Source organism: Bolinopsis microptera, chromosome 1, assembly GCF_026151205.1.
Source record: "Bolinopsis microptera isolate Bmic1 chromosome 1, MBARI_Bmic_1.0, whole genome shotgun sequence".
In the NCBI taxonomy this organism is placed as follows: Eukaryota; Metazoa; Ctenophora; class Tentaculata; order Lobata; family Bolinopsidae; genus Bolinopsis; species Bolinopsis microptera.
In genome coordinates, this window is record NC_087072.1 from 25,379,762 (window position 1) to 25,405,695 (window position 25,934).

At 37.1% G+C, this 25,934-nt stretch overlaps 3 protein-coding genes and 1 long non-coding RNA gene across 4 annotated transcripts in view; 2 read left to right on the top strand and 2 right to left on the bottom strand.

Moving 5' to 3' along the window:
- The window catches only part of LOC134826129 (uncharacterized), a 365,739-nt gene that overhangs the window by 110,625 nt on the left and 229,180 nt on the right, over positions 1-25,934 (top strand). The window lies entirely within an intron of this gene.
- Positions 11,874-12,644, top strand: LOC134811325 (uncharacterized). The gene is made up of 3 exons (XR_010159793.1): positions 11,874-11,952; positions 12,153-12,235; positions 12,537-12,644. It is a non-coding gene; the product is annotated as an uncharacterized LOC134811325 (long non-coding RNA).
- On the bottom strand, positions 16,597-19,588 carry LOC134822106 (properdin-like). The gene is made up of 5 exons (XM_063833004.1): positions 19,518-19,588; positions 18,794-19,267; positions 18,487-18,666; positions 17,416-17,730; positions 16,597-17,237 (listed from the first exon to the last, which is right to left on the bottom strand). Exons 1-5 carry the CDS (start codon positions 19,570-19,572, stop codon positions 16,834-16,836), a joined length of 1,428 nt encoding a protein of 475 aa, XP_063689074.1. The 5' UTR covers positions 19,573-19,588; the 3' UTR covers positions 16,597-16,833.
- On the bottom strand, positions 20,576-25,837 carry LOC134826131 (bactericidal permeability-increasing protein-like). The gene is made up of 11 exons (XM_063838415.1): positions 25,705-25,837; positions 25,407-25,518; positions 24,811-24,904; positions 24,595-24,703; positions 23,081-23,235; positions 22,779-22,935; positions 22,434-22,609; positions 22,127-22,268; positions 21,847-22,006; positions 21,469-21,649; positions 20,576-21,123 (listed from the first exon to the last, which is right to left on the bottom strand). The coding sequence occupies exons 1-11, from the start codon at positions 25,823-25,825 to the stop codon at positions 20,947-20,949; spliced, it is 1,584 nt and encodes a 527-aa protein (XP_063694485.1). The 5' UTR covers positions 25,826-25,837; the 3' UTR covers positions 20,576-20,946.

The following is a 25,934-nucleotide window of genomic DNA, read 5'->3' on the forward strand; positions in this document are numbered from 1 at the left end:
AATTAACATTAGAGCTTTAACGGACCAACGGTGGCTCTGATGTTTCTTTATGATATACAGGGGAGAGTATCTGTGATACAATAAGAAAAGTAAGAGTAGATGATTACGGGGGCCGGTGGAGGGATGCCTTCTCCTGGCTTACGGGGTTTCTCAAAGCTTACGGTGGCAATTCGGCCAACGAAATATGTGAGTGATCCCAAAAGAATAGAACGGTTCGTCAAGAGATTGACAGTTAGATATTTAAACTCTAACTCTTGCTCAGCCGTTCCTGGCAGTAGACGACGTTAGCACAGCAGATGACGGGGTGATAGTGAGAATAGTGATAACGAGGATGTTGTCCATCCTATCCGGATACTGCCCTCTAACTTCCAGGATGTAAGGGACGAGTTCCAGCCCTTTCCTTACGTCAAATGTAAGTGACATCACGTGACTTACATGAAATGTAGTAACAGTGTATCTTCTATCAGCTACTTGTAAGTAATCTTCATTGTTTGCTGGTTAATAACTTATAAATTAAAACCAAATATTTTAATGGCCACTTTTTTCTTTGATATTACTTGTTCAGGCTCATGACTTGTGTTTCATACTGGTTATTTTATTTCGCAGATAATGATCTTTTTTTGGCAAAGACAAAAGAAGCTGCATTGTATTAGATTTTGTTAACAAATTATATTAACAGTCGTACTTTTTTTTAAATCGATCATTCATCATTGTAGAAAATCGTATTTTACCGGCATTCCCATCTTTAGTTCTTTGCAATCATTAACAACTATTATATAAGTATATAGCATTCTCGTCGATATAAAGATTGATAAAAGTGTGAACGGTTATATAAGTATATAGCATTCTCGTCGATATAAAGATTGATAAAAGTGTGAACGGTTATTTGTTACCCTTATATTGCAAGAAAGAACCCTCGCATAAATAAAACTAAAGCTCATCTGTACAAACAGGTAAATACAATGCATTCATTGAATAAATACTCATAGAAATAATATTTTACTTTTTCAAATGTTAACACATGGTGACGTCCGATTTGACCAAAAACTGTTTCTGTTTTTAATGAGAAGAATATATATTGTTCACGTGTCAGAGCTTGCCACGTGCTGAGAGTGAGAGCGTGTCACGTGCTTAGAGTGAGAGCGTGTCACGTGCTGAGAGTGAGAGCGTGTCACGTGCTGAGAGTGAGAGCGTGTCACGTGCTGAGAGTGAGAGCGTGTCACGTGCTGAGAGTGAGAGCGTGTCACGTGCTGAGAGTGAGAGCTTGTCACGTGCTGAGAGTGAGAGCGTGTCACGTGCTGAGAGTGAGAGCTTGTCACGTGCTGAGAGTGAGAGCGTGTCACGTGCTGAGAGTGAGAGCGTGTCACGTGCTGAGAGTGAGAGCGTGTCACGTGCTGAGAGTGAGAGCGTGTCACGTGCTGAGAGTGAGAGCGTGTCACGTGCTGAGAGTGAGAGCGTGTCACGTGCTGAGAGTGAGAGCTTGTCACGTGCTGAGAGTGAGAGCGTGTCACGTGCTGAGAGTGAGAGCTTGTCACGTGCTGAGAGTGAGAGCGTGTCACGTGCTGAGAGTGAGAGCTTGTCACGTGCTGAGAGTGAGAGCGTGTCACGTGCTGAGAGTGAGAGCTTACCACGTGCTGAGAGTGAGAGCGTGTCACGTGCTGAGAGTGACAGCTTGTCACGTGCTGAGAGTGAGAGCGTGTCACGTGCTGAGAGTGACAGCTTGTCACGTGCTGAGAGTGAGAGCTTGTCACGTGCTGAGAGTGAGAGGTAGTCCCGTGCTGAGAGTGAGAGCTTGTCACGTGCTGAGAGTGAGAGCGTGTCACGTGCTGAGAGTGAGAGCTTGTCACGTGCTGAGAGTGAAAGCTTGTCACGTGCTGAGAGTGAGAGCTTGTCACGTGCTGAGAGTGAGAGGTAGTCCCGTGCTGAGAGTGAGAGCTTACCACGTGCTGAGAGTGAGAGCTTGTCCCGTGCTGAGAGTGAGAGCTTGTCACGTGCTGAGAGTGAGAGCGTGTCACGTGCTGAGAGTGAGAGCTTGTCACGTGCTGAGAGTGAGAGCTTGTCACGTGCTGAGAGTGAGAGCTTGTCACGTGCTGAGAGTGAGAGCTTGTCACGTGCTGAGAGTGAGAGCTTGTCACGCGCTGAGAGCGAGAGGTAGTCCCGTGCTGAGAGTGAGAGCGTGTCACGTGCTGAGAGTGAGAGCTTGTCACGTGCTGAGAGTGAGAGCATGTCACGTGCTGAGAGTGAGAGCTTGTCACGTGCTGAGAGTGAGAGCTTGTCACGTGCTGAGAGTGAGAGTAATCTTTTCAGACCTGAAAGAGAAAGGTTGAATTTTACATAAATAAAACTATCATACTTAGACAATATTGTTTTGGGAAAGATTAGAAAACGTATGAATATGATAGTGTCGAATGAGTTCTGAAATCTGAACTGTCAAAAAGTTATAAAAATGTACTGAAATATTGATATTGACCTGAAAGTCTTAGGTATTAGATCTTCCTTTCGTCTCTTTAGAAAAATATTCTTTTCTTGTTTATGGGGTGTCCTAGATCGCAGGGCGTCCTATCTTTATAAACCTGTAGGTTAATATCTCATAACACAAAACATACTTTATCTTTTCGTGGATTAATAACAGCAATAATTGGCCATTTCACTAATGTTCACGAATTTTGATGCAATTGTATGATGATGTGAACTGAAATACGAATATTGCGAATATAAAGTAATTTAATTGAAATTGATGATATACCTGTAGTCCTACTCAGCGTAGTTACGGTTTAAAAATGATGCTAGGAAGTGATACTGTGACATATAAGTTGTTACTTTGAAGTAAGTGTTACTTTACAACAAAGTTATTGATCACAATGAAAAGAGAAGCAGCCCTACTACTTCCCTTTTCTTGAGTCAATAAAACAGGTCTTATGGAGGCGGGAAAATTCTGACCTTATGTTTTTGATTATGATCCACAGCTGCTAAAACTTACCGTTGAACAACTTCTAAAAAATTAGACTAATTAGAATTAAAATTTGCAAAGTTTTGGAAACCAAATAATTTGCATCCGAGTTTTGTATCACCCAAATTTATTGTTCCCGCAATTTGTTATGCCATATTTCTAGCATGATGCATCGTCTTTACCGAATTTTACCGCTTTTCCCGCCTCCATTGAAATTAAACCGTTACTTCTAACAATTTATGCTCACTGTACATAAATAGCCTTTGCTTTGCGTCTCGAAGACTTCCTGAAATCTATAAAGTGTGAGTTGAGGTCTACCATCATCTAGAGGATACACCTGATTAAGTGACCGAATAAGTATTGGGGCTAGGTTTGAATGCTTGTAGTAACTTATATAAAAAGTATGTATATCGAAAAAGATGCTACTTGTTTATTGTTAATTATAAACTATAGCTAATTCTCTGAAGTAAAAACTACCATACCCATATCCTGACATGTTGGTGTAGTTGACCACGTGTCCTCCGCTTCGCACGTGACCGATATGACGTAATGCAAATGGTCGGACATGCACGTTACCTTGGCAACTGTGTTTACTTGAACAGGTCCACTTGGGGAGACAAGGGCGTTTCCCACCGTCAGAGCGGTACATTGCACTGGAAATAGTGTGTTATAAACATTAATTGATTAGTTGAGTCAGATCGTAGACACCTCAGGTCCATTTTAAACATCAAATGGCCTAAAGGTATGATAAGCAACAAAGCATTGTATGAAAGGTGCAAAGTTGAAAAGTTATCCAAGCGTATTGAACACCAGCGGTGGAAAATGTTTGGACACATTCTCAGGAGTATGGAGAACACCCCAGCCCAAACGGCTCTCTCATTTGCTATTGAATCAGATAATTTATTCATTGGAAGATTGGGGAGACCTAGAATGAACTTGTTATCGGTTTTAAGAAGTGATTTAAATAGTAGAAGTTTGCAAATGGACAACTTGTATGAATTGAACGAAATTAAAGATATAGCTGCATGCAACAGATGTTGGGAAAATCTTTTTCAAGGGTACAGTTTACCGCATTAAGGTATTTTTAAGAATCATTTTTGTCGGTAAGATCCTGTTTTATAATAATAATAAGTTGAGTCAGATAAGTTACAATTAAGAAAGCAACCGTCCTAGCTCGGACACTATGACTGCTTAACCCTTCTTTCAATATTCTTATTCAACTTTAATCAACCCGAAAAAAGTATCAGTAAAAAATTAGCTTTTTTATGATTTATGAGGTTTTTACGATTCCATAGTTCAAACAATTCGTAACATTCAGTACTTTCATTATTTGTAGGGCTTTTCCAATCAACCACAATTATTAAACGTGGTTTTTACACGTTTATTACCTGGTTTAGGCCTGTAAAAGGCCGCGACGGTCGGTCTGATTCTGATCTCTATCTTTACCAAAGGATTGTCCCAAATATCTCCCCAGCCTTCATCACACTCCCCATCTGACGTGTCCGTAACTGTTACCTCGTTACACTGCACTATAACCCTTGGTCCTGGAAGCTTCTTCGAGAAGGTCCACACAATATCATCACCACCACTTGGTGAGCTACAGTCATTGAAGAATTTTTCAGTTTGATCATAATATTCGCTAATGTACTGTTTTGGGGAGTTTAAGAGGTCATATACGGCAATTTGTCCTTTGTAATATCCTACGCTGTCATAAAAGTACACTGTTACTTTCTCTGCGTTGTTTGCCTTTATTTGAAGATCTTCACTTTCCCAATCGAAGTCTACTTTTGCATCTTGAGTTACTGGTATCCAGCCTGAAGTTGTGATTGGAGTTTGAAGACCAGACAAACAACGACACTTACAGTTATCGCTATGGTTACGTTTTTAAAAATATCTTGGCGGACTAACGGAAAATTTTTTAAGATCTACGGAAAATTTAAGCCCTAACCATAATAAGATAAGAAACAACTAGTAACTGTTGAATACGATATTGAAACTAGTAACTACTATGTACGATATTTTAACTAGTAACTACTATGTACGATATTGAAACTAGGAACTACTATGTACGATATTCTAAATAGTAACTACTATGTACGATATTGAAACTAGTAACTACTATGTACGATATTCTAACTAGTAAATACTGTGTACGATATTGAAACTAGTAACTACTATGTACGATATTTTAACTAGTAACTACTATGTACGATATTGAAACTAGTAACTACTATGTACGATATTCTAAATAGTAACTACTATGTACGATATTCTAACTAGTAAATACTGTGTACGATATTGAAACTAGTAACTACTATGTACGATATTCTAACTAGTAACTACTATGTACGATATTGAAACTAGTAACTACTATGTACGATATTTTAACTAGTAACTACTATGTACGATATTGAAACTAGTAACTACTATGTACGATATTGAAACTAGTAACTACTATGTACGATATTTTAACTAGTAACTACTATGAACGATATTCTAAATAGTAACTACTATGTACGATATTCTAAATAGTAACTACTATGTACGATATTCTAACTAGTAACTACTATGTACGATATTGAAACTAGTAACTACTATGTACGATATTCTAACTAGTAACTACTATGTACGATATTTTAACTAGTAACTACTATGTACGATATTGAAACTAGTAACTACTATGTACGATATTGAAACTAGTAACTACTATGTACGATATTCTAAATAGTAACTACTATGTACGATATTCTAAATAGTAACTACTATGTACGATATTGAAACTAGTAACTACTATGTACGATATTGAAACTAGTAACTACTATGTACGATATTTTAACTAGTAACTACTATGTACGATATTCTAAATAGTAACTACTATGTACGATATTCTAAATAGTAACTACTATGTACGATATTCTAACTAGTAAATACTGTGTACGATATTGAAACTAGTAACTACTATGTACGATATTCTAACTAGTAACTACTATGTACGATATTGAAACTAGTAACTACTATGTACGATATTTTAACTAGTAACTACTATGTACGATATTTTAACTAGTAACTACTATGTACGATATTGAAACTAGTAACTACTATGTACGATATTGAAACTAGTAACTACAATGTACGATATTCTAACTAGTAACTACTGTGTACGATATTCTAACTAGTAACTACTATGTACGATATTCTAACTAGTAACTACTATGTACGATATTGAAACTAGTAACTACTATGTACGATATTGAAACTAGTAACTACAATGTACGATATTCTAACTAGTAACTACTGTGTACGATATTCTAACTAGTAACTACTATGTACGATATTCTAACTAGTAACTACTATGTACGATATTCTAACTAGTAACTACTATGTACGATATTCTAACTAGTAAATACTGTGTACGATATTTTAACTAGTAACTACTATGTACGATATTGAAACTAGTAACTACTATGTACGATATTGAAACTAGTAACTACTATGTACGATATTCTAAATAGTAACTACTATGTACGATATTCTAAATAGTAACTACTATGTACGATATTGAAACTAGTAACTACTATGTACGATATTGAAACTAGTAACTACTATGTACGATATTTTAACTAGTAACTACTATGTACGATATTCTAAATAGTAACTACTATGTACGATATTCTAAATAGTAACTACTATGTACGATATTCTAACTAGTAAATACTGTGTACGATATTGAAACTAGTAACTACTATGTACGATATTCTAACTAGTAACTACTATGTACGATATTGAAACTATTAACTACTATGTACGATATTTTAACTAGTAACTACTATGTACGATATTTTAACTAGTAACTACTATGTACGATATTGAAACTAGTAACTACTATGTACGATATTGAAACTAGTAACTACAATGTACGATATTCTAAATAGTAACTACTATGTACGATATTCTAAATAGTAACTACTATGTACGATATTTTAACTAGTAACTACTATGTACGATATTCTAAATAGTAACTACTATGTACGATATTTTAACTAGTAACTACTATGTACGATATTGAAACTAGTAACTACTATGTACGATATTCTAAATAGTAACTACTATGTACGATATTGAAAGTAGTAACTACTATGTACGATATTTTAACTAGTAACTACTATGTACGATATTCTAAATAGTAACTACTATGTACGATATTTTAACTAGTAACTACTATGTACGATATTGAAACTAGTAACTACTATGTACGATATTCTAAATAGTAACTACTATGTACGATATTGAAAGTAGTAACTACTATGTACGATATTTTAACTAGTAACTACTATGTACGATATTCTAAATAGTAACTTCTATGTACGATATTGAAACTAGTAACTACTATGTACGATATTCTAACTAGTAAATACTGTGTACGATATTCTAACTAGTAACTACTGCGTACGATATTGAAACTAGTAACTACTATGTACGATATTCTAACTAGTAAATACTGTGTACGATATTCTAACTAGTAACTACTGTGTACGATATTGAAACTAGTAACTACTATGTACGATATTCTAACTAGTAAATACTGTGTACGATATTCTAACTAGTAACTACTGCGTACGATATTCTAAATAGTAACTACTATGTACGATATTCTAACTAGTAAATACTGTGTACGATATTCTAACTAGTAACTACTGCGTACGATATTGAAACTAGTAACTACTATGTACGATATTCTAACTAGTAAATACTGTGTACGATATTCTAACTAGTAACTACTGCGTACGATATTGAAACTAGTAACTACTATGTACGATATTCTAACTAGTAAATACTGTGTACGATATTGAAACTAGTAACTACTATGTACGATATTCTAACTAGTAACTACTATGTACGATATTCTAAATAGTAACTACTATGTACGATATTCTAACTAGTAAATACTGTGTACGATATTCTAACTAGTAACTACTGCGTACGATATTGAAACTAGTAACTACTATGTACGATATTCTAACTAGTAAATACTGTGTACGATATTCTAACTAGTAACTACTGCGTACGATATTGAAACTAGTAACTACTATGTACGATATTCTAACTAGTAAATACTGTGTACGATATTGAAACTAGTAACTACTATGTACGATATTCTAACTAGTAAATACTGTGTACGATATTGAAACTAGTAACTACTATGTACGATATTTTAACTAGTAACTACTATGTACGATATTGAAACTAGTAACTACTATGTACGATATTGAAACTAGTAACTACTATGTACGATATTCTAACTAGTAACTACTGCGTACGATATTCTAAATAGTAACTACTATGTACGATATTCTAACTAGTAACTACTATGTACGATATTCTAACTAGTAAATACTGTGTACGATATTCTAACTAGTAACTACTGTGTACGATATTGAAACTAGTAACTACTATGTACGATATTCTAACTAGTAAATACTGTGTACGATATTCTAACTAGTAACTACTGCGTACGATATTCTAAATAGTAACTACTATGTACGATATTCTAACTAGTAAATACTGTGTACGATATTCTAACTAGTAACTACTGCGTACGATATTCTAAATAGTAACTACTATGTACGATATTTTAACTAGTAACTACTATGTACGATATTGAAACTAGTAACTACTATGTACGATATTCTAACTAGTAACTACTATGTACGATATTCTAACTAGTAAATACTGTGTACGATATTCTAACTAGTAACTACTGCGTACGATATTGAAACTAGTAACTACTATGTACGATATTTTAACTAGTAACTACTATGTACGATATTCTAACTAGTAACTAATATGTACGATATTCTAAATAGTAACTGCTATGTACGATATTCTAAATAGTAACTGCTATGTACGATATTCTAACTAGTAACTGCTGTGTACGTACCATCATCAGTAGCAGCAGCTCCAGCGAAGAAGAAGAGGAGAGCTGTGAAGAAGATAACCATCTTGATACTGCAGTCTAGGACTTGACAGTTGACTACTTCGGTTATCTAACTTTAGATAGCTTTAAAATTGTACTAAGCAGTGTCACAAACGAAGGTAAACCGTTGGCTTGTATTGTGGCTACAAAGAGAGCATGCTCCCTCTTTCTAACCTTGTATCACGTGGTTTGCCCGGCGGAGGAAAAGTTAATTTGTTAGGGACTAATGGCTCAACAAGCCCAGGTATAATTCCACGTGTGTAATTATAATCAATAACAACGTGCGAGGTTAGCAATCATTGCTGCCCTACAGTCATCACACAGTCGCCAGTTATCCACGCGAACATACTAAGGACTGAATATTTCAGTTATAACGGCCCATCAGCTGCTCTGGCAGCACATGACTAAATTATCTGCGTTACTAATAATTATAGTATCTGTACATAATAAATTAATAAGATCAGGACCTGTGGCCACGTCAGTAGCCAGATGGTTTCACCTGAGATGAGACTCACTAGAGTTTTAGCGAATGCCCTGTTTTATGTGCTCTTCAGTGTGGTTCTCAGTTCTGACTATAAGTATATACTATATATATAGAATATAGATGCATTGTGCACATTCACTCTGTGTCTGTCCTGTGCCATCTTGTTTGTTTGTTTGTTTGTTTATAGAACCCGTCCCCAATCTCGTATCGGAAAATGACTAAACTCAGTTCTGAGTGTGAATACGGGTGGTACCTGCAAGTGTGTTCATTAAGCATTTAGAGTTCTGTAAAACTGCAGTTACAATTGTACTAGAGTATTTTTAGTATTTAGTATTTACGATCGATATCAGGTCTATATCCAGGTATATGCTTCCAAAATTTTTAATCTCCAACTTCCTGCACAAAGTACTGAAATGTTTTGAAGAAAGAAAAAAAAGAAAGTGATATAAAAATAAAATCAACGATTTAATTTTATGAAGGTAAAACTAATTCCCTGGTTTCTTAAGTCAGCTTTAAGGTCGGAAAATCAAAGTATGTAGCGTCGATACCAAACCGATTATTGAGCGATCATAGCTAAAAAGTTGGTTCCTGGGATACGTAGAGTCCTCCTGATTCCTCAGCTAAGATGAGAAGTACGAATGAGTCGGACTTTTCGATTTACTCGTATCGTACGTACTTTTCAATTCTACTGAAAAGTTGTCCTTCTAGAAATCGATGAAAGAGTTCTAAATCGCATGTTACGGACTAATATTGAGCGTTTTCAAAAACTTGTGTTTCTATATTCCAATCGTCGATTAACTTAAAGTTTAACTTTAAGAGTTAAACTTAAAGGAGCGGCTTGCCTGACCTAAGAATTGTGTGTTTAATTTGTTCGCGAACAGTATATTTTCTCTAACATCGGCGAACAATTATATTTTACCACGGCCCCGATGATAATAATTCAAAAACAAAAAAATTCTATCTGAATGGCACGTCGTATGAGTCGGACTTTTCAAAGTTGCGTACAAGTACGTACTTTTCCCCCTAAACGAGTCCGTACTTCTCATCTTAGTTCCTCAGTCTTTGAATGTGATTTTTGTTCTTGTTCAGTTCTGTCCATATTTCCTCGTGTTATGTTGAAAGTTTTGGAGTGTCATGTTGTCCTCAAATTATTTGTTTTTTTAACCGTTTTACAACATCAAATTGCGTCGTGTCTATTTGGACTTTGATAACCACTTGTACTCTTGTAGACTGAGATCAGCATTTTTCAAGAAACTTTTCCTATTCTAGGAGGACTCTGAATGGACCATATCTAACAAATTATGGTTCATACGTACTACCCACAACCCTTACCACCCTCATCATCATGTCCTGTGTGATATCTATCTGCTGTTTATTGGTTTCTGGAAGGGCGGATGGGAACACCAACGGTAATAGGAGAAGGAATGTGCACGCCTCTACAACAGTCCTAATCCTTGCCATGATCTTCTGCCTGTTTAACATCCCCTTAAATTATCCTGCGATCATATGAAATGTGGTCAATATATAAATAGCATATTCTACAATCTAGATCTATAAAACAGAGTACGAGTTACGGGGGGAAGGGGGGGGGGGGGGGGGTCACGCCATCGGCCATCTTTTTACATCTTCTCATAGTTTCCAATTGTGTTAACAAACAATTAAAGGTCAACTTGTAGTGATAAATTCTCTCCTATACAAGCTATGGTTAGAGATAATATAAACAATAGAACGACAACATCAGCTTAACGGCTTAACGTTGAAGGACCCGATAGAGACAGAGTGCTGGAGACTAATCCACAGTGATCACTTCATCACCCCGTAATGTGTTATATTGAACAACATACCGAGCGGACAATGTTCCAGATCTATAAAACAGAGTACGAGTTACAAGGGGGGGGGGGGGGGGGTCACGCCATCTTTTTACATCTTGCTTATACACTTACCTTCGAGATAGTAGTTGACCAACAAACTAGTGTCCCAACTTTCGAGGGGGTCCCAGCCTTAAAATAACCTCAACATACCCAACATCTCAGAATTTAAGCGCTGAACTTGTATACAAAAAACCATATATCCATATTTGGGCATACGCACCAAATTTGATAGATTTCAACCTATAAATTGGTCAAATATCAACATTTCTATGAAAGGTAAGCCTAAACTACATATTATCTGTGAACTATAGCTCAATATCTATTAAAATGTGGATTGTGGAAACTAGTTTGTGGTCAACTACAATCCGAAAACAAGTTTCACAACAAATTTAGGGTTAATCCCCTTAATCCCCTTGTAGAATATTGCTCAGTATGTTGTTCAATATAACACATACGGCCGTATGGGGTCTCGTGGTATAGTGGATACAGTAGCCACGGCCCACGTGATTGTTAATGTACAAAGTTTGCGATTGTAATAAACAGACATCTTTCCAAGACGTGCTGATTGGAGCAACGGTGTTCTGATCATCAATCACATTTCTTTCTATCCAAAACATTATGTTTCTTTTATTAGTGGTTGTGAGTCTCGCGTCCCTGCATCTTGCAGCAGCAGGTAATATTTCATCTTCACAATATACTCCACCTGAGGATTCTCTCTACAAAAGAGTCTCTTTCTAGACAAATCTTTGTTCAAAAAACTGATTTGGACAACTTTTCTAAACATTGGTCGCAACTCGAGCAATGAACCTTAATTGCTTGTAATCTAATATCAATATTAACCAATAACCAGCTCATCTTATTCCTGCATTTCAGCAGACAACATTTTGTTGGCGACATGTGATGATCAAATGACAGTCTGGATTGACGGAAAGCAAACATACATAAGGGGCCAAGGGGTCTATGACGCTATGGGTTATATTAGGGTTAAATCATACACTCAAGTCATTGCCATCAAATGCGTTAACACAGGAAATAGTTATGGGATCATGGCCTCGCTCCAAAGAGGAGATAGATCAAGGCACATTATTGCGGCCACTGACGAGTCTTGGTCTTGCTCAAATACAGCTGATATAGGGTGGGAGAATCCAGGCTTTGTACAAGGAGCAAACTGGAAACCAGCAACTACCCTAGCTACAATGGCCGTATGAGATCCTCCATTTATTTTGGGCCTAATAGAAAAACTATCTGGACTGATAGTGCCGCAGATACCACTGTTTACTGCCGACTACAAGGCAAGATTCCTTTTACACTGCCAGGCCTGTAAACTATCTGGACTGATAGTGCCGCAGATACCACTGTTTACTGCCGACTACAAGGCAAGATTCCTTTTACACTGCCAGGCCTGTAAACTATCTGGACGGATAGTGCCGCAGATACCACTGTTTACTGCCGACTACAAGGCAAGATTCCTTTTACACTGCCAGGCCTGTAAACTATCTGGACTGATAGTGCCGCAGATACCACTGTTTACTGCCGACTACAAGGCAAGATTCCTTTTACACTGCCAGGCCTGTAAACTATCTGGACTGATAGTGCCGCAGATACCACTGTTTACTGCCGACTACAAGGCAAGATTCCTTTTACACTGCCAGGCCTGTAAACTATCTGGACTGATAGTGCCGCAGATACCACTGTTTACTGCCGACTACAAGGCAAGATTCCTTTTACACTGCCAGGCCTGTAAACTATCTGGACGGATAGTGCCGCAGATACCACTGTTTACTGCCGACTACAAGGCAAGATTCCTTTTACACTGCCAGGCCTGTAAACTATCTGGACTGATAGTGCCGCAGATACCACTGTTTACTGCCGACTACAAGGCAAGATTCCTTTTACACTGCCAGGCCTGTAAACTATCTGGACTGATAGTGCCGCAGATACCACTGTTTACTGCCGACTACAAGGCAAGATTCCTTTTACACTGCCAGGCCTGTAAACTATCTGGACGGATAGTGCCGCAGATACCACTGTTTACTGCCGACTACAAGGCAAGATTCCTTTTACACTGCCAGGCTTGTAAACTATCTGGACTGATAGTGCCGCAGATACCACTGTTTACTGCCGACTACAAGGCAAGATTCCTTTTACACTGCCAGGCTTGTAAACTGAGAACAGGAGAACATTACGTAGGAGTGCTGATAGGACAACATGACGTACTACTACTACCAGTGCTGATAGGACCCTCACAACAATGGAAATGGAATGTGAACTATTAGACGGAGCAGACAACATTAGAAATATTACAAATATTACAAAATATTATAAAATATTACAAATATGTAGTAAAATCCCAATTTACCGCAGTTTAAAACAGTTTAAACAGTCCCGGTAAAGGAAGGAGGTGTTTTTCTTTGTGTAAATACGAAGCTCAGCGGCTGTTTAGTGTTTAAACTTGAATAGATGGTTTTTTTAGTGTAGTATTTGTCAGTCACGTGACACAGTTTTTTTCGTAAATTCAACTTCAAGATAAAAGTGTATTATTTGTCGTGTTTTCCAATGGTTTTAAACTAATTACAGCACTACAAATCTTGTCAAATCTATTACATTAATGAGTCCTAACTCTCCTCGCGTTATAAGATTACGTTTCTCTTGTCTCATATATATTATAATAATAAAAAATAAAACTCGAAAAATGTTTGCAGTGAACATGTTTTGTCAAACTTTATCTTCACAAAAAGAGATATATATTATATATCCTTAGTGATCATTTAAATCATTAAAAACCTTCTTTTGTCGATATTTTCTTCAGAAAAAGAAATAATAAAAATAACTTTAAATAAATATCTAAAATCACTGACCAGTGTAATTCCTCATGTAGATAAGCTGATCAGAGAAGATTTTTTCCATCGACTTCTTTTTTCTTAAAAAAGCATAAGATGGTTAGAAGTGGTAGTATTTGAGGGTGGGTAGGGTAGGTAGGTAGGTTTTTCGTGGTGTCACAAAGCAAAACATGCATTACCCTCCGCATACATGTGCTCCTTCATAAATGTACACACAGCGTAAAAAGTGGATTTTGGTAATGCTGCGCCTTACGTTCAAGCCAGGTTCAAGGGATGTAACTTTGAACTTCAATCGATCATAATTGCAATGAATTCAGTATTTCATTATTATCATAGCTACAGAATGCGAAACAATTTCGAAAACAGTTGCCAGCTGCAATTACAAAGACGAAATTTAAAAAGCAAACTGATCGCAATCAAATCCAACATTTTTACCATTTTCTTGACTATCACTAACTCTAAGTAGTAAGTACAGAACATAAAACTAGATTTTGAGAATAACAAAAAATATGTCCGAAGAACGTAGCCATCATCGAAAACCGATAAAATCACTTTACAATTGTAGAATTGTGCACTTAAAATGACGCAAATCGCTGCTCAGCGGTGCGCAATAAGCGCATGGCTGGCGAATCAAACTTTCATTTTCAACGAAAGCAAACAGAACAGAACGCAACTAAATTGTCCGATTATATGCGCGTGAATTTCCTTTAAAAACTGTATGCGTCGCATTACGTGACATTCCATATATGGTCATGCGAATCGAAATCAGGACGGGTATAAGATTTAGTTAGTAATGTGAACGTAGTCATACTGCAAATTAATCGCGATGCATATATTATATTCGAACGAATTTTGCTAAGTATTATGATATAGAATTGTAATTATAGGACTTATAAAGACAGTTAATGGAAATTTAGCGTCCGCCTATAGCCTAACGGGCGCAATTCTTGTTGTATTTAATTTTCTCAAATATTGGGTTTCATTTTTATAAAATAAGGAAAAGAAAAAAATCGGTTTTCGGTAAAATTCCCATATTTTCTTTCCCAAATCATTTAGGTCACCGGAATTACGTCGAACATAAATAATAAATATTTCTCGTAAGGTAGATGGTTACTCCTTCCTGAATTAAATATAGTCTACAGATGTTTGAAACCGTTCCGATGTATCGGGAGCACCCTGTACATAGTGAAGGTATGTATGTATAACTAACATCATAAGCTATTATATCCAGGTTGATGCAAATCGATAAAACGGAGTACGACGGAGACTTGAAGTCCTCTATTATCGATCAGCGTGCCTTAAGGAATCTCTTAAAATTCAAAGCCGAACCGCATGGAGAACGGCACTATACACCTATACACATTGATCCCAGTTCATTTTGTAACGGAGTTTTATATTAACAGGAAACGATGTAACAGAGTCGATATATTTTAATGTTGCCATGGGGTGGCAAGTCCCCATACATCGTGGTCCGGTAGTTTCATTGCGTCCTAATATAAGACTGCTAATTGGTAACATCCCCGATTTTGATCATAAAGAATACTACTTAACATGTGCATTGTGCACGTTCGAGAACTTATAATAAACATATTATGGCTAGCAAGAACTACTGTCTTGAACACACTAAACCGCTATTCGCTATTATGAATCCGGAGAATCTGCACATGTATCATACATTCAAGTTCTGCCCTAAAAATGAGAAACTTCTTCTGATCCCATTACTGAGATTAGATATGATCCCAACAGAACTTTCTGTACACCTTCACTAAAATTTGGAATGATCTCATCCCTAATAGCAATGTATAGTATAAGTATATAACTATTACTATCAGTAAGGCTCAAAAATGCTATTGTCAAAGCCTATTTTGAGAATGACTCAAATCCGTTTGTCACCAAAAAGTACCTTTAACTTACCCAAAAACATAGTTTTCGGGTATTTTACTTTTTCGGTGGGGGGGGGGGGGCGCCAACAGGCAACTTTACGCCACTGGTGGGCTTTGGGCCGGTGGTATCGGTGGGATTAAATTAATCCCACTGGGAAACATGAATGAAAAATCACGCTTATAAAGCAATGAACTAGCATGTACCAGAATAAAGACCATTTGTATAAATGATGGGTCCCCATATCCAATTTCAAACTAGCATCATTGTTGGTGAAGTTTTACTGGAGGAAAGGCGCATGTTTAAAGATATTGTTTGTTAACGATTAACAAGTTGAGATCCTTTTAGGGTGACATCTAAAGTAAATTGATGTGTAAACCATAAAGATTGGTATAACTGTATAAGATATAAGATTAACACAAAGAATCGCTTCATAAAGTTAAATCTCGAAATTATCTTCGAAATTGATCAACATCAGCATATATTAGTTAGTTCCAATGTTACTGAGGATATAAATTATAAATAAGTTGCAATATGCGCCTCAACATAATTATCATTTCCCGAGACATATCTGAATGTTAAACAGGGGGCGCAAAACTGTTTTACGGAAATCTTACTTGATAAAATCAAGTTGTAATCAGTTGCAACAAGAACAAGTAATCTGTTTGTAGTGATACTTTTCCAGAAACTTTACTATCTGCCATGCTTATAAGTTATTAATATCACTAATCAGTGATTAGAAAAACATTGGTCAATCATTGGACTTCATGGATTTGGATGCTGTTCAGTTTATGATGAGTCAATTCCGCTTCAGCTCAATCTGATTCTTTCCCTTAGCTCCATATTCTGTGAAACGAAGGAGAAGTTGTCTTCACACGACATATGGTAGAGGACTGTTTCAGACCCTCTCCTTTGATCTTGATCTGAACATGTCCGTCTTTGAAGGAAAAGATCCACTTTGTGCACTCGTCCCAAGGACACATCCTCTCCAAAGCTCTTGGTCTGTAACATCCAATACATCCTGTCAGCACCACACCCTCACGAGCCCAGTGGAACATTCCTAACATGCTTCCAGCTTCATCAAACAGCGCGATAGAACTGTTATAGAGCCTCTTGATGGTAGAGCGAACTTCAATGACCTGGTCTGGATAAGATGTTATACTCTGCTTTACGGTATGAGACAAGTTGGGACAATATCCACACTCTCCATTCCAGCAGGAGCAAGGAGGGTGCTTTTCTGAAATATGAGAGTCAGCTTGGTATTTACTGCTATGTCATTACAATCTCCTCATGTTCTGTAATTGCGAAATATGATTATGAAAAGAATGATTTATAACAATAATAAAGCGTAAACAGGAGGAAATTGTGACAGTTTCAGCATTCCTAATTCAGATCATAACCATACTATATTTTACCCAAGTTATGTAGTGAAGTGTTCTCCTGCTTGTAGTCCGCTCCTTTAGAGAGTGGGGTAGCGTTATCACAGGATCCGTTTTTAGACTGAGTTCTTACGTCGCATTCTACAGAGCACTTAGACCAATCTCCATAGTCACTCCACCCGCCGTCCACGTAAAATGATGTGGACTCCACAATAAGGCCCACGGAGCCACGGCTACTCGTTATTACCGTAGTTATCGGTAGATAAGTACACAAAGAAGCTCCATCGCTGCTGAAAGTATTCTCTCCACATTGCTGACATCCAGTGTCACTCATGTAGTCTCCAGCGGAGCCTGAAATATTAATCGCATTTTGGCATCAGGAGTGAACATAGGACCCAAAGGACCACAAAAAAATGATCGATTTTATGACACGAATAATCGTTACTTTATTAATATTAATCCTTGCTTCAACAAAATCTGAATAATCAAGTATGGGAATTGAATAATCAAGTATTGGAATGCAATACCTATGCCATTAAATTTTTTTTAAGAAGAGATAAACATTCAAACAATATACACATAATATAGCAATGACCCTATATAAAATTCTGTAAAAATGGTACAAATTTAAAAACTGAGGTAAAAATAAAAATAAAACCCTTTGTAATAATATATATATAAAATCCACTAAATCACATCACAACAAAAAGCAGTTTAGACCCCCATCCAACTAGAGCACTCCATGACCTTTTAGGGTTTAAGAGTGTTGATCAGGTTAAGGTCCAAATCACTTATTGCCGTGGGTGGAAGGGTTCTGGTACCTCTGTACCCCCTGATAGAGATTATACAGGTTCTGAGTAGATCAAAACGCAGTCTGCGTCTGACAAATGACATCACATCACAATACCGTTGGCCTTTCTTTAGGCTGATCTTTTCAGCGAGATGTTTTAGAAACTGTGAAGCCTCAGTTGCCATTCCTCCTGTAGTACTGAACACCAGTGGCGTGAAGGTATGCCATTAAATTCCTACCTAGAACATATTTAAAATTCAAAATTGCCTTCATGCCTTGCCTAGTTCCCTTTTAACCCTTTCTTTGAATATACTTACAACATTGACTGTCGCAGTTTCCTGTGTCGGAAGATGATCCTGAGCAGGATGACCCCCCACAAGATGGTGAGGGGTTGTTGCAGGATCTAGTTCGGGTCCATGTTCCGGTTTCAGAGTTGTAGTTACAGGTACAGCTACCCCATCCAGTCCAGCTGCTCCATCCTCCATTTATTGTCCTGCCTGTACAAATTTGGGTTTTTGTCAAATGTGACCATGTCGTGTCATATTATACATTATTATTATATACTATTTGGTCATTCTCAATACATCTAGGAGACAGTTATCATGTCATGAAACAAATTCTTACATTTTCTGGAAAGTCTGTAGTAATGCGTTACTGCAGAATCGGAATAGAAGAATACGGGATAACTTCCTGTTCCTAATCTTAGCCACTGTGAATATGATAGGCAGTTAAAATAACTCTCCCGATTAAGTTGTCCTACTCGGATTCCACTGCAGTAAATACTTAGGTAGTTCGAATCTCTACTGAATTTCCAGGTTCTGGTAGAGGTGCTTGGTACAGGAACATTGGTAAGCGTTGCATCTGTGGTACAACCAGAGCTAGTGTCTAATCCTGATGTGTGAATATTTACTGAAATGGTTGTACTGGACGAGCTCAAATCCCATTCAAGGGCTATCCAACCTGATCCATACTGAAAATGGATATCAAACTGGCTACCATCACTTCTACTTGCTTGAACTTCCAAATCATAACTGTTGAAGTCCACATTAATCAGATTGCTATCTCCAGTGCTTTTGTGTATCGTGCTCCAAGTTGAACCTGTGGCAGAGCTCAATTACTAGTTATTCATAATTGTCAATTTCTTAGATGAAGGAAGGGCTTGAATTTTGCATTGGTGTGCTTTTATCGTGTCAATAACGAAAACATATGAAACGATACAAGCGGGTTTCAAATAAAACTGCCATAGAAACATATTTATGCACCTGTGAAGTGAAGCTACTGATCTAGCTAAAGTAATTACTTATATTGATTTTTTCAAGTGGAGACTTCATGTTATATAGGTACTCACATTGCTCTGCTCCCATCAACAAAATAATTACACCCAGGAGGAATTTATCACTCATGATATCTCGCCAAGATTTGGTATCTTATCTATTTTAAAGTATTCTTAGTTGAATCCATGGACAAAGTATAAAACTCTGGACAAAACGGACAAGTTAAAAACGGACGAAAGATAAAAGTGTTAAATAACATTCAACAAATCATCTGCATTTCATTCTCAACCCGAAAACACGATTCTTGACAGGAAATCCAAAAAAACCACGTTGAGAAATAAGATTGAAAGGAAGAACCCATCAACTAATAGCAGGAACCCGTATAACCCTAAAATGGTGCCAAGACTCGTAGAAATCATGATTAGTCACCACCGCAGAGGATATTTAAAAACTTTATAATCATATTTGTGACTAGAGATTGGAGTTATTCATCCGTAAATGCTGAATTTCATTCATTCCTTGTCCGACTAATTTAAATCGTCTCATCTCATCGGGTAATACCACTCACCTGACCCAGTGGACCTCACACCTGGCAACAACAAAACAAATTTATTCAACACCGAGACAGGAGTATTACTCTAATAAATCGAACTAATTATCGAGTTTTGAGAAATTTCAGAAGTCGAAACTCCCTCAGAGCAAGCCCAAGCCAATTGAATTATATACAAATTTTGCAACACGAAATTATGAATTATAAATACAAAGTTGGAATGACATCAACGACATCCTTACAAAGTTACAACAATACAACTATAAGGATTCAAGTAGTTATTCCGATGGAGGTTTTGGAGGAGAAGTATGCCAACGACGTGAAGAAGAACGGTAGTCTATCGAAGCGTGAGAATTATTTAACGTTTTAATGTAATTTATTAATGTGGTTGAGTTTGTAATATTTACAATATATATATAACATGATAATATTAAGTCCTAGTTAATTTGTAGTTCTTCATAGAATTTGGAGTGGAGTTGGGGATGGAATTTTTGATGGAATTTTAAATGAAATTCCATATGGAATTGCACGTAGAAGGGTCGAACTTCTTAGACGTCAATCTCACAAGTGAAATTCTGCACATAATTATAAACTTTAAAAGGTGAAATCATGAACAACTGTTTGACAAATATCATACGTACAAACAACAATAACTTTCTAAAACAAATACAAAATCAAAAATTGTAAACTAACTGTAAAACATTCTACGATCACACTTTAACTGATTAATGATCATTACATCATGTCTCTGCTTACTTATAAAAATCAATCATTGAATGCTACATATAAAAATACAATTAATCATTGAATGCTCACGTATAAAAATCATTGAATGCTTACATTTTATAAAAATCACCATCGAATTTAAAGCAAAATTGCATACAATTTGAACAAGTCATATTAATATTATTCAAAGAAATGTCAACAGAAAACCACCCATGAGTCTATCAGAATCAATTAACTTCATTTGAAAAGTAAGAAAAGATGTCGTCCGCCACTGTGTTTGCCCAGAGGTCTTTATCTTTCATCTTACACTCAAAACCATCTTTAGAAAGTGAGTAATATTCTCGCTCCGAGGAGACCCTCTCATTAGGAACGTACTTTATATCAGTGTGGATCTGTATGTAGCCCTGAAGAAGAGACACTGTCATGTTGGAGGCTTACTTTGTGTCACGAGGATATGTTACAGATCATAATATTATCTGTATTTGATGGTTCATTGCAATAAATATTGATCTAACTAACCAGTTAAACATTTGGGCATACATAATACGGATCCTGATGCAAGTTTCGTGTTTTTAAGGATCCAGCTGGCGCCGTTAGTTCCATATATTATACCACCGATGAATTCTATCATTCAGTTATAGTATCATGATATGTTTCCGATAAAGTTCTGATGGCTATCCCGGACCCCGGTAACAGAAGAAGGCCAAGTATATATAGGGTGTAAAAACTAAAAGAGAGAAGGTACTTACATCCTCCAAGTTGAAGTCAAATCCAGTAAAAGAGACGTAATCAAAGGAAGGCAGAGGAATACCATTCTTGACAAGAGCATTGACGAATGGGACTATGAGCGCTCTGGAGAACTTGATGAATGATTGGAGGGCGCTGACGGAGAAGTTGCCGATGTTCGAACTCTTCAGCTGTATGTACGGTCTGAAAGTACAGTTATTTAAATCATAGGCTATCTTAAATAAATATACATACTAGAGAGGCACAGAATAATGGCAAATCTATTCTTTACTTATTCTAACTTATCTTGATAAATGGTTGTATGTATGCTTAATTTATACCGTGAATCACACACAAGTAATTAACCAATAAAAGAATAAAAGCTGCGTTGTTTAACTAACTCGACAGTGATGAGATCAAGGTATATTTCAGAGTTAGATCCAAGTTGCACACTGAGATTAACACAAAGATCAAGTTGAGCGTCCAGGGTAAAGGCAGGAACTAGAGTATCGTTAACATGGACCAGCCAAGTTATTGTTCCCTCTGCTCTACCACTCACTCCTAGAAATAAATAGATATTAGACATGAGTAAGTAGCTTTGTTGTTAACTGTGTTACAAATAGTAAATACCATTGTTGTAATCTAAAGGTTATTACTTTGTTTTAAGAGAAATCTAATAACCTGCTTTGTTAACGTCGAATGTTACAGGTTTTGTGACATATAACCAGAGAGTGAGATCCTTGTCAGGATATGTCTTGTAAAGGATGGGGACAAAGTATTTGAAGAAACCAGTGGTCATCTTTATGGGGATCTTGTCCGGAATCTGTGATAAAGTAGACCTTAAGACAGCTTACACTGTATTACAATGGACAATGATACCAGCATTGCTCGCATACCAAAGACCGTCAAACTAGTAGTGTATTACCGAAAAGTTGTAAGAGCTAAAAAGTTTAAATTAACACAAAATATTATTTCAATAAAAACTAACATCATCGCTGGTGAGGTTGTACTGGAGGAAGCCAGCAGTCTGGTAAGCGTAACCAGCAGTGTTCAACATGTACTCAGTTATCCAAAGTGTTACCATCCTCTCACTGTCCACTGTTTCAGGCATATCTTGTTTAGGGGAGGGACACTCTTTTGGATTGGATTTATCGAATATTTCTCCTGAAAAATGAGGTTATTAATATGATAGAACACGTACGTCGTACATCTACTTTTATGTAGCTGAGACACGTAGAGTTATGCTGGTTCATAAATAAATTTCATGGTTACCACTAAAATCAGATTTCAACTTCAAGCATTGGAGATTTATGCCATTAACAGGGTCACGTACCTTTTCCATTGACAAAGATGGCATCTTTAATGACAAAAGGAGGTTGTACAAGAGAATAATCAATGTAGCAGTTGTCATCAATGTCCGCCTTGAGGTCTACAGTATCCAGAATATCATTGAGATTAGTATCAACAGCATCTGTTACCAGGGGACACACCTGACAAACATGTGTAAAGAATAGAATTGTCGATTAAATTAATACTTGTATCTAAAAATACTTTCATTTTAACAGGTTTCTTTACGTGCGATTGAATAAATGCGATGAGTTAAAAGCTAGTATAAGCGAGGTAAAATGTCTGCACCTGGTCTTTGATAGCATCCTTAAGAGCGTCAGCAATACTGCTGCTGAACAGATTGTACAGCCAGCTAGCACCTCCGTGGAAAGTAACATCAACATGACCAATGTTAAAGGAGCATGTTTTAGTGGTCACGTGAGGTTCTCCCTTGTCTGTTGTACCTTTAATAATAATGAGTCGTTTGTTATATGTAATTAGTGAGTAATTAGTGAGGAATTAGTAGGTATTTACTAAGTAATTAGTATATGATTAGCAGGTGATTTTAAGAGAACTACTGTCTGCTGCACCAACGATAGCCACATAATTCTTCCACGAAGTCTAAAAGGAGTTAAATCTAAGACCCACAACAATAGGGACTATGGGTCCCTACTGTGTTAGATGTTGTATCATCATTTGCTGCCGCAATCCTCAGTGGAGTTCCACAAGGCACCGTTCTTGGGCCACTGTTATTCATTCTGTTCATAAATGATATGAAGCTATGTGTTAAAGGGTCTGTCATCAGATTCTTTGCTGATGACACTAGGATTCTTAAGCATATCTACAGTTTGGCCGACAAAGATGTCCTGCAGGATGATCTCAACTCTGTTGTTAATTGGGTTAAGTGCAACAACATGGCACTTCACGAGGATAAGTTCGAGCTTCTTGTTCACAAGCATTGTCCAAAGAATTCCTTGTTTGATCATCCATTCGCCATCCAAGCTCAAACATATGAAGTGTCTAACGGAAACATGCTGTACCCCACTCAAACGGTGAAAGATCTAGGAGTGACAGTTTCCGCTGATTTGTCCTGGACCCCACACATCAACAGGATAGCTGAACGTGCAGGAAAAGTTGCTTCTTGGGTACTAAGTGCGTTCAAAACGAGAGACAAAGCCACCATGATGACTCTGTACAAGTCTCTCGTTAGAAGCCATCTGGAGTATTGCTGTCCTCTGTGGAATTGCTCTAAGAACAAGGACATCCAACAGCTAGAAGGGATTCAGCGTACGTTTACATCGAAAATAGATGGCACCCAGCACCTCAACTACTGGCAAAGATTAAAGGCCCTAGATCTGATGTCATTGCAAAGAAGAATAGAACGGTATTTAATCATCAACATGTGGAAAGTTCTGCATTGCAAGTGCCCTAATGATATTGGTATCCAGTTCTCGGTGACTCTCAGACATGGTCAAAAAGCAGTTGTGCCCAGTATAGCTAAGTCCAGCAGTCAACGTAATCAAGCACTACATGACAACTCATTTGCAGTCACTGGACCTCGATTATGGAATGTAATCCCATTACATATGCACACCATCGAGGATCCTATGCAATTCAAAGCAGCTTTAACGAACTTTGTGAAGTCATTTCCGGACGAGCCTCCAGCTCCAGGATACAGCCGTCGGAATGGAAACTCCTTGCTGGATTGGAGTGGTGATAAAACAGTTTCTACACTGTCCGGGGGGTCGACTTTTTCGATGGCCCGATAGAGGATTCTATGAAGCCCTACAAAGTAACAAAGTAAGTACACAACAATATCTAACCAATCTGTAGGTTGAGGTTGATGGATATTTGAGTAGCACTGATATCCACTGAACCGTCGTCACTGATGTGGGGCCACGAGTCTTCTCTGTAATTCCAGCGTGCATTTAACTGATAAGATGATTCCTCATTTACTATGATACACATTTAATAAACTGAGCAAGCTGTTAATAATAAATATATAATATAGCTATGATCATTAATATTTGAAAACTTACAGCTATAAAAGCGTCACTAATGGCAGCCACAGCATTGGAAGGTGTGTCCAGTTCAACAGTTGTGTGAGAAATATCAACATTCCCTATTCTTATACTGAAATAAATACCAATATCATTCCACGGAAATTAATTTCTACTAATTAATTATTATCAATTAACAGAATTTTAGAAACGATCGAGGTACTCAAAATTCTATTCCCAAAGAAAGCTTTGATATAAACGGAAAATCATCAACATATAAAAAGATATTTAGATTTCAGGAATATTTTTGAAGAGGAGCTTTTCTGCCGTCCCCTTGACCGAAATTTCGCGTTTTTGACTAAATTCTTGACCAGTGACCAATCAGCAAGGTCGGCGAGAGTGACACAAGTCGCCATCAAGGTATTCGAACCAGTATATCCGGAAAAACGTTGACGGAATGAAATTTTGAAAATAAAATCCTACAGTTCAGTTGTAACGTTCCTCCTAATATTATGATACATATTACATAACAGTAAAACTCTAATTTACCGCGGAGTTTTTGGGAAAGGAAACATCCACGGTAAATCGGGGTTTACGGTAAATCAGGGTGCGGTAAATCAGGGTTTTACACAGACCTTGATAATCCGAAGGTGATGTGGCCAATAGGGGTGTCTACCCTCTGATTTATTGGAGGAATCTCAGCAGTTTTAATCGCATCAGTCACCACGGGGATCAGCACATCACGCACTGAGGGGGGGGGGAGGCAGTTAAAGTTTCTTACTTTTATCTTCTCATAATTAATGAAGATAGTTAGAACTCAAACCGATTTCTTAATTGAAACATAATTATAAACCTACAAATAACCTTTTACAATAACATCATATCCGAGCAGTTACTAAAATGTTATTCAGATAAAAACATTTCGCCACTCACAGTAGTTGATGCCTTTCTGAGTGACCTGGAATCGAAAACCAGGATTTGAATTGTCAGGGTTTGAATTTACAGGTAGAGAGAGCCCACAATGGATAAGTATCGCAAACAGTATCCAATACATTCTGAGCTTAAAATAGTTGTGATGAAGACGTGAAATAGCAGATCAAAAACTACATTATCTCTACAGTCTATTTGGACAGTTAACTCTTTGACTAAACGAGAGGAATGCA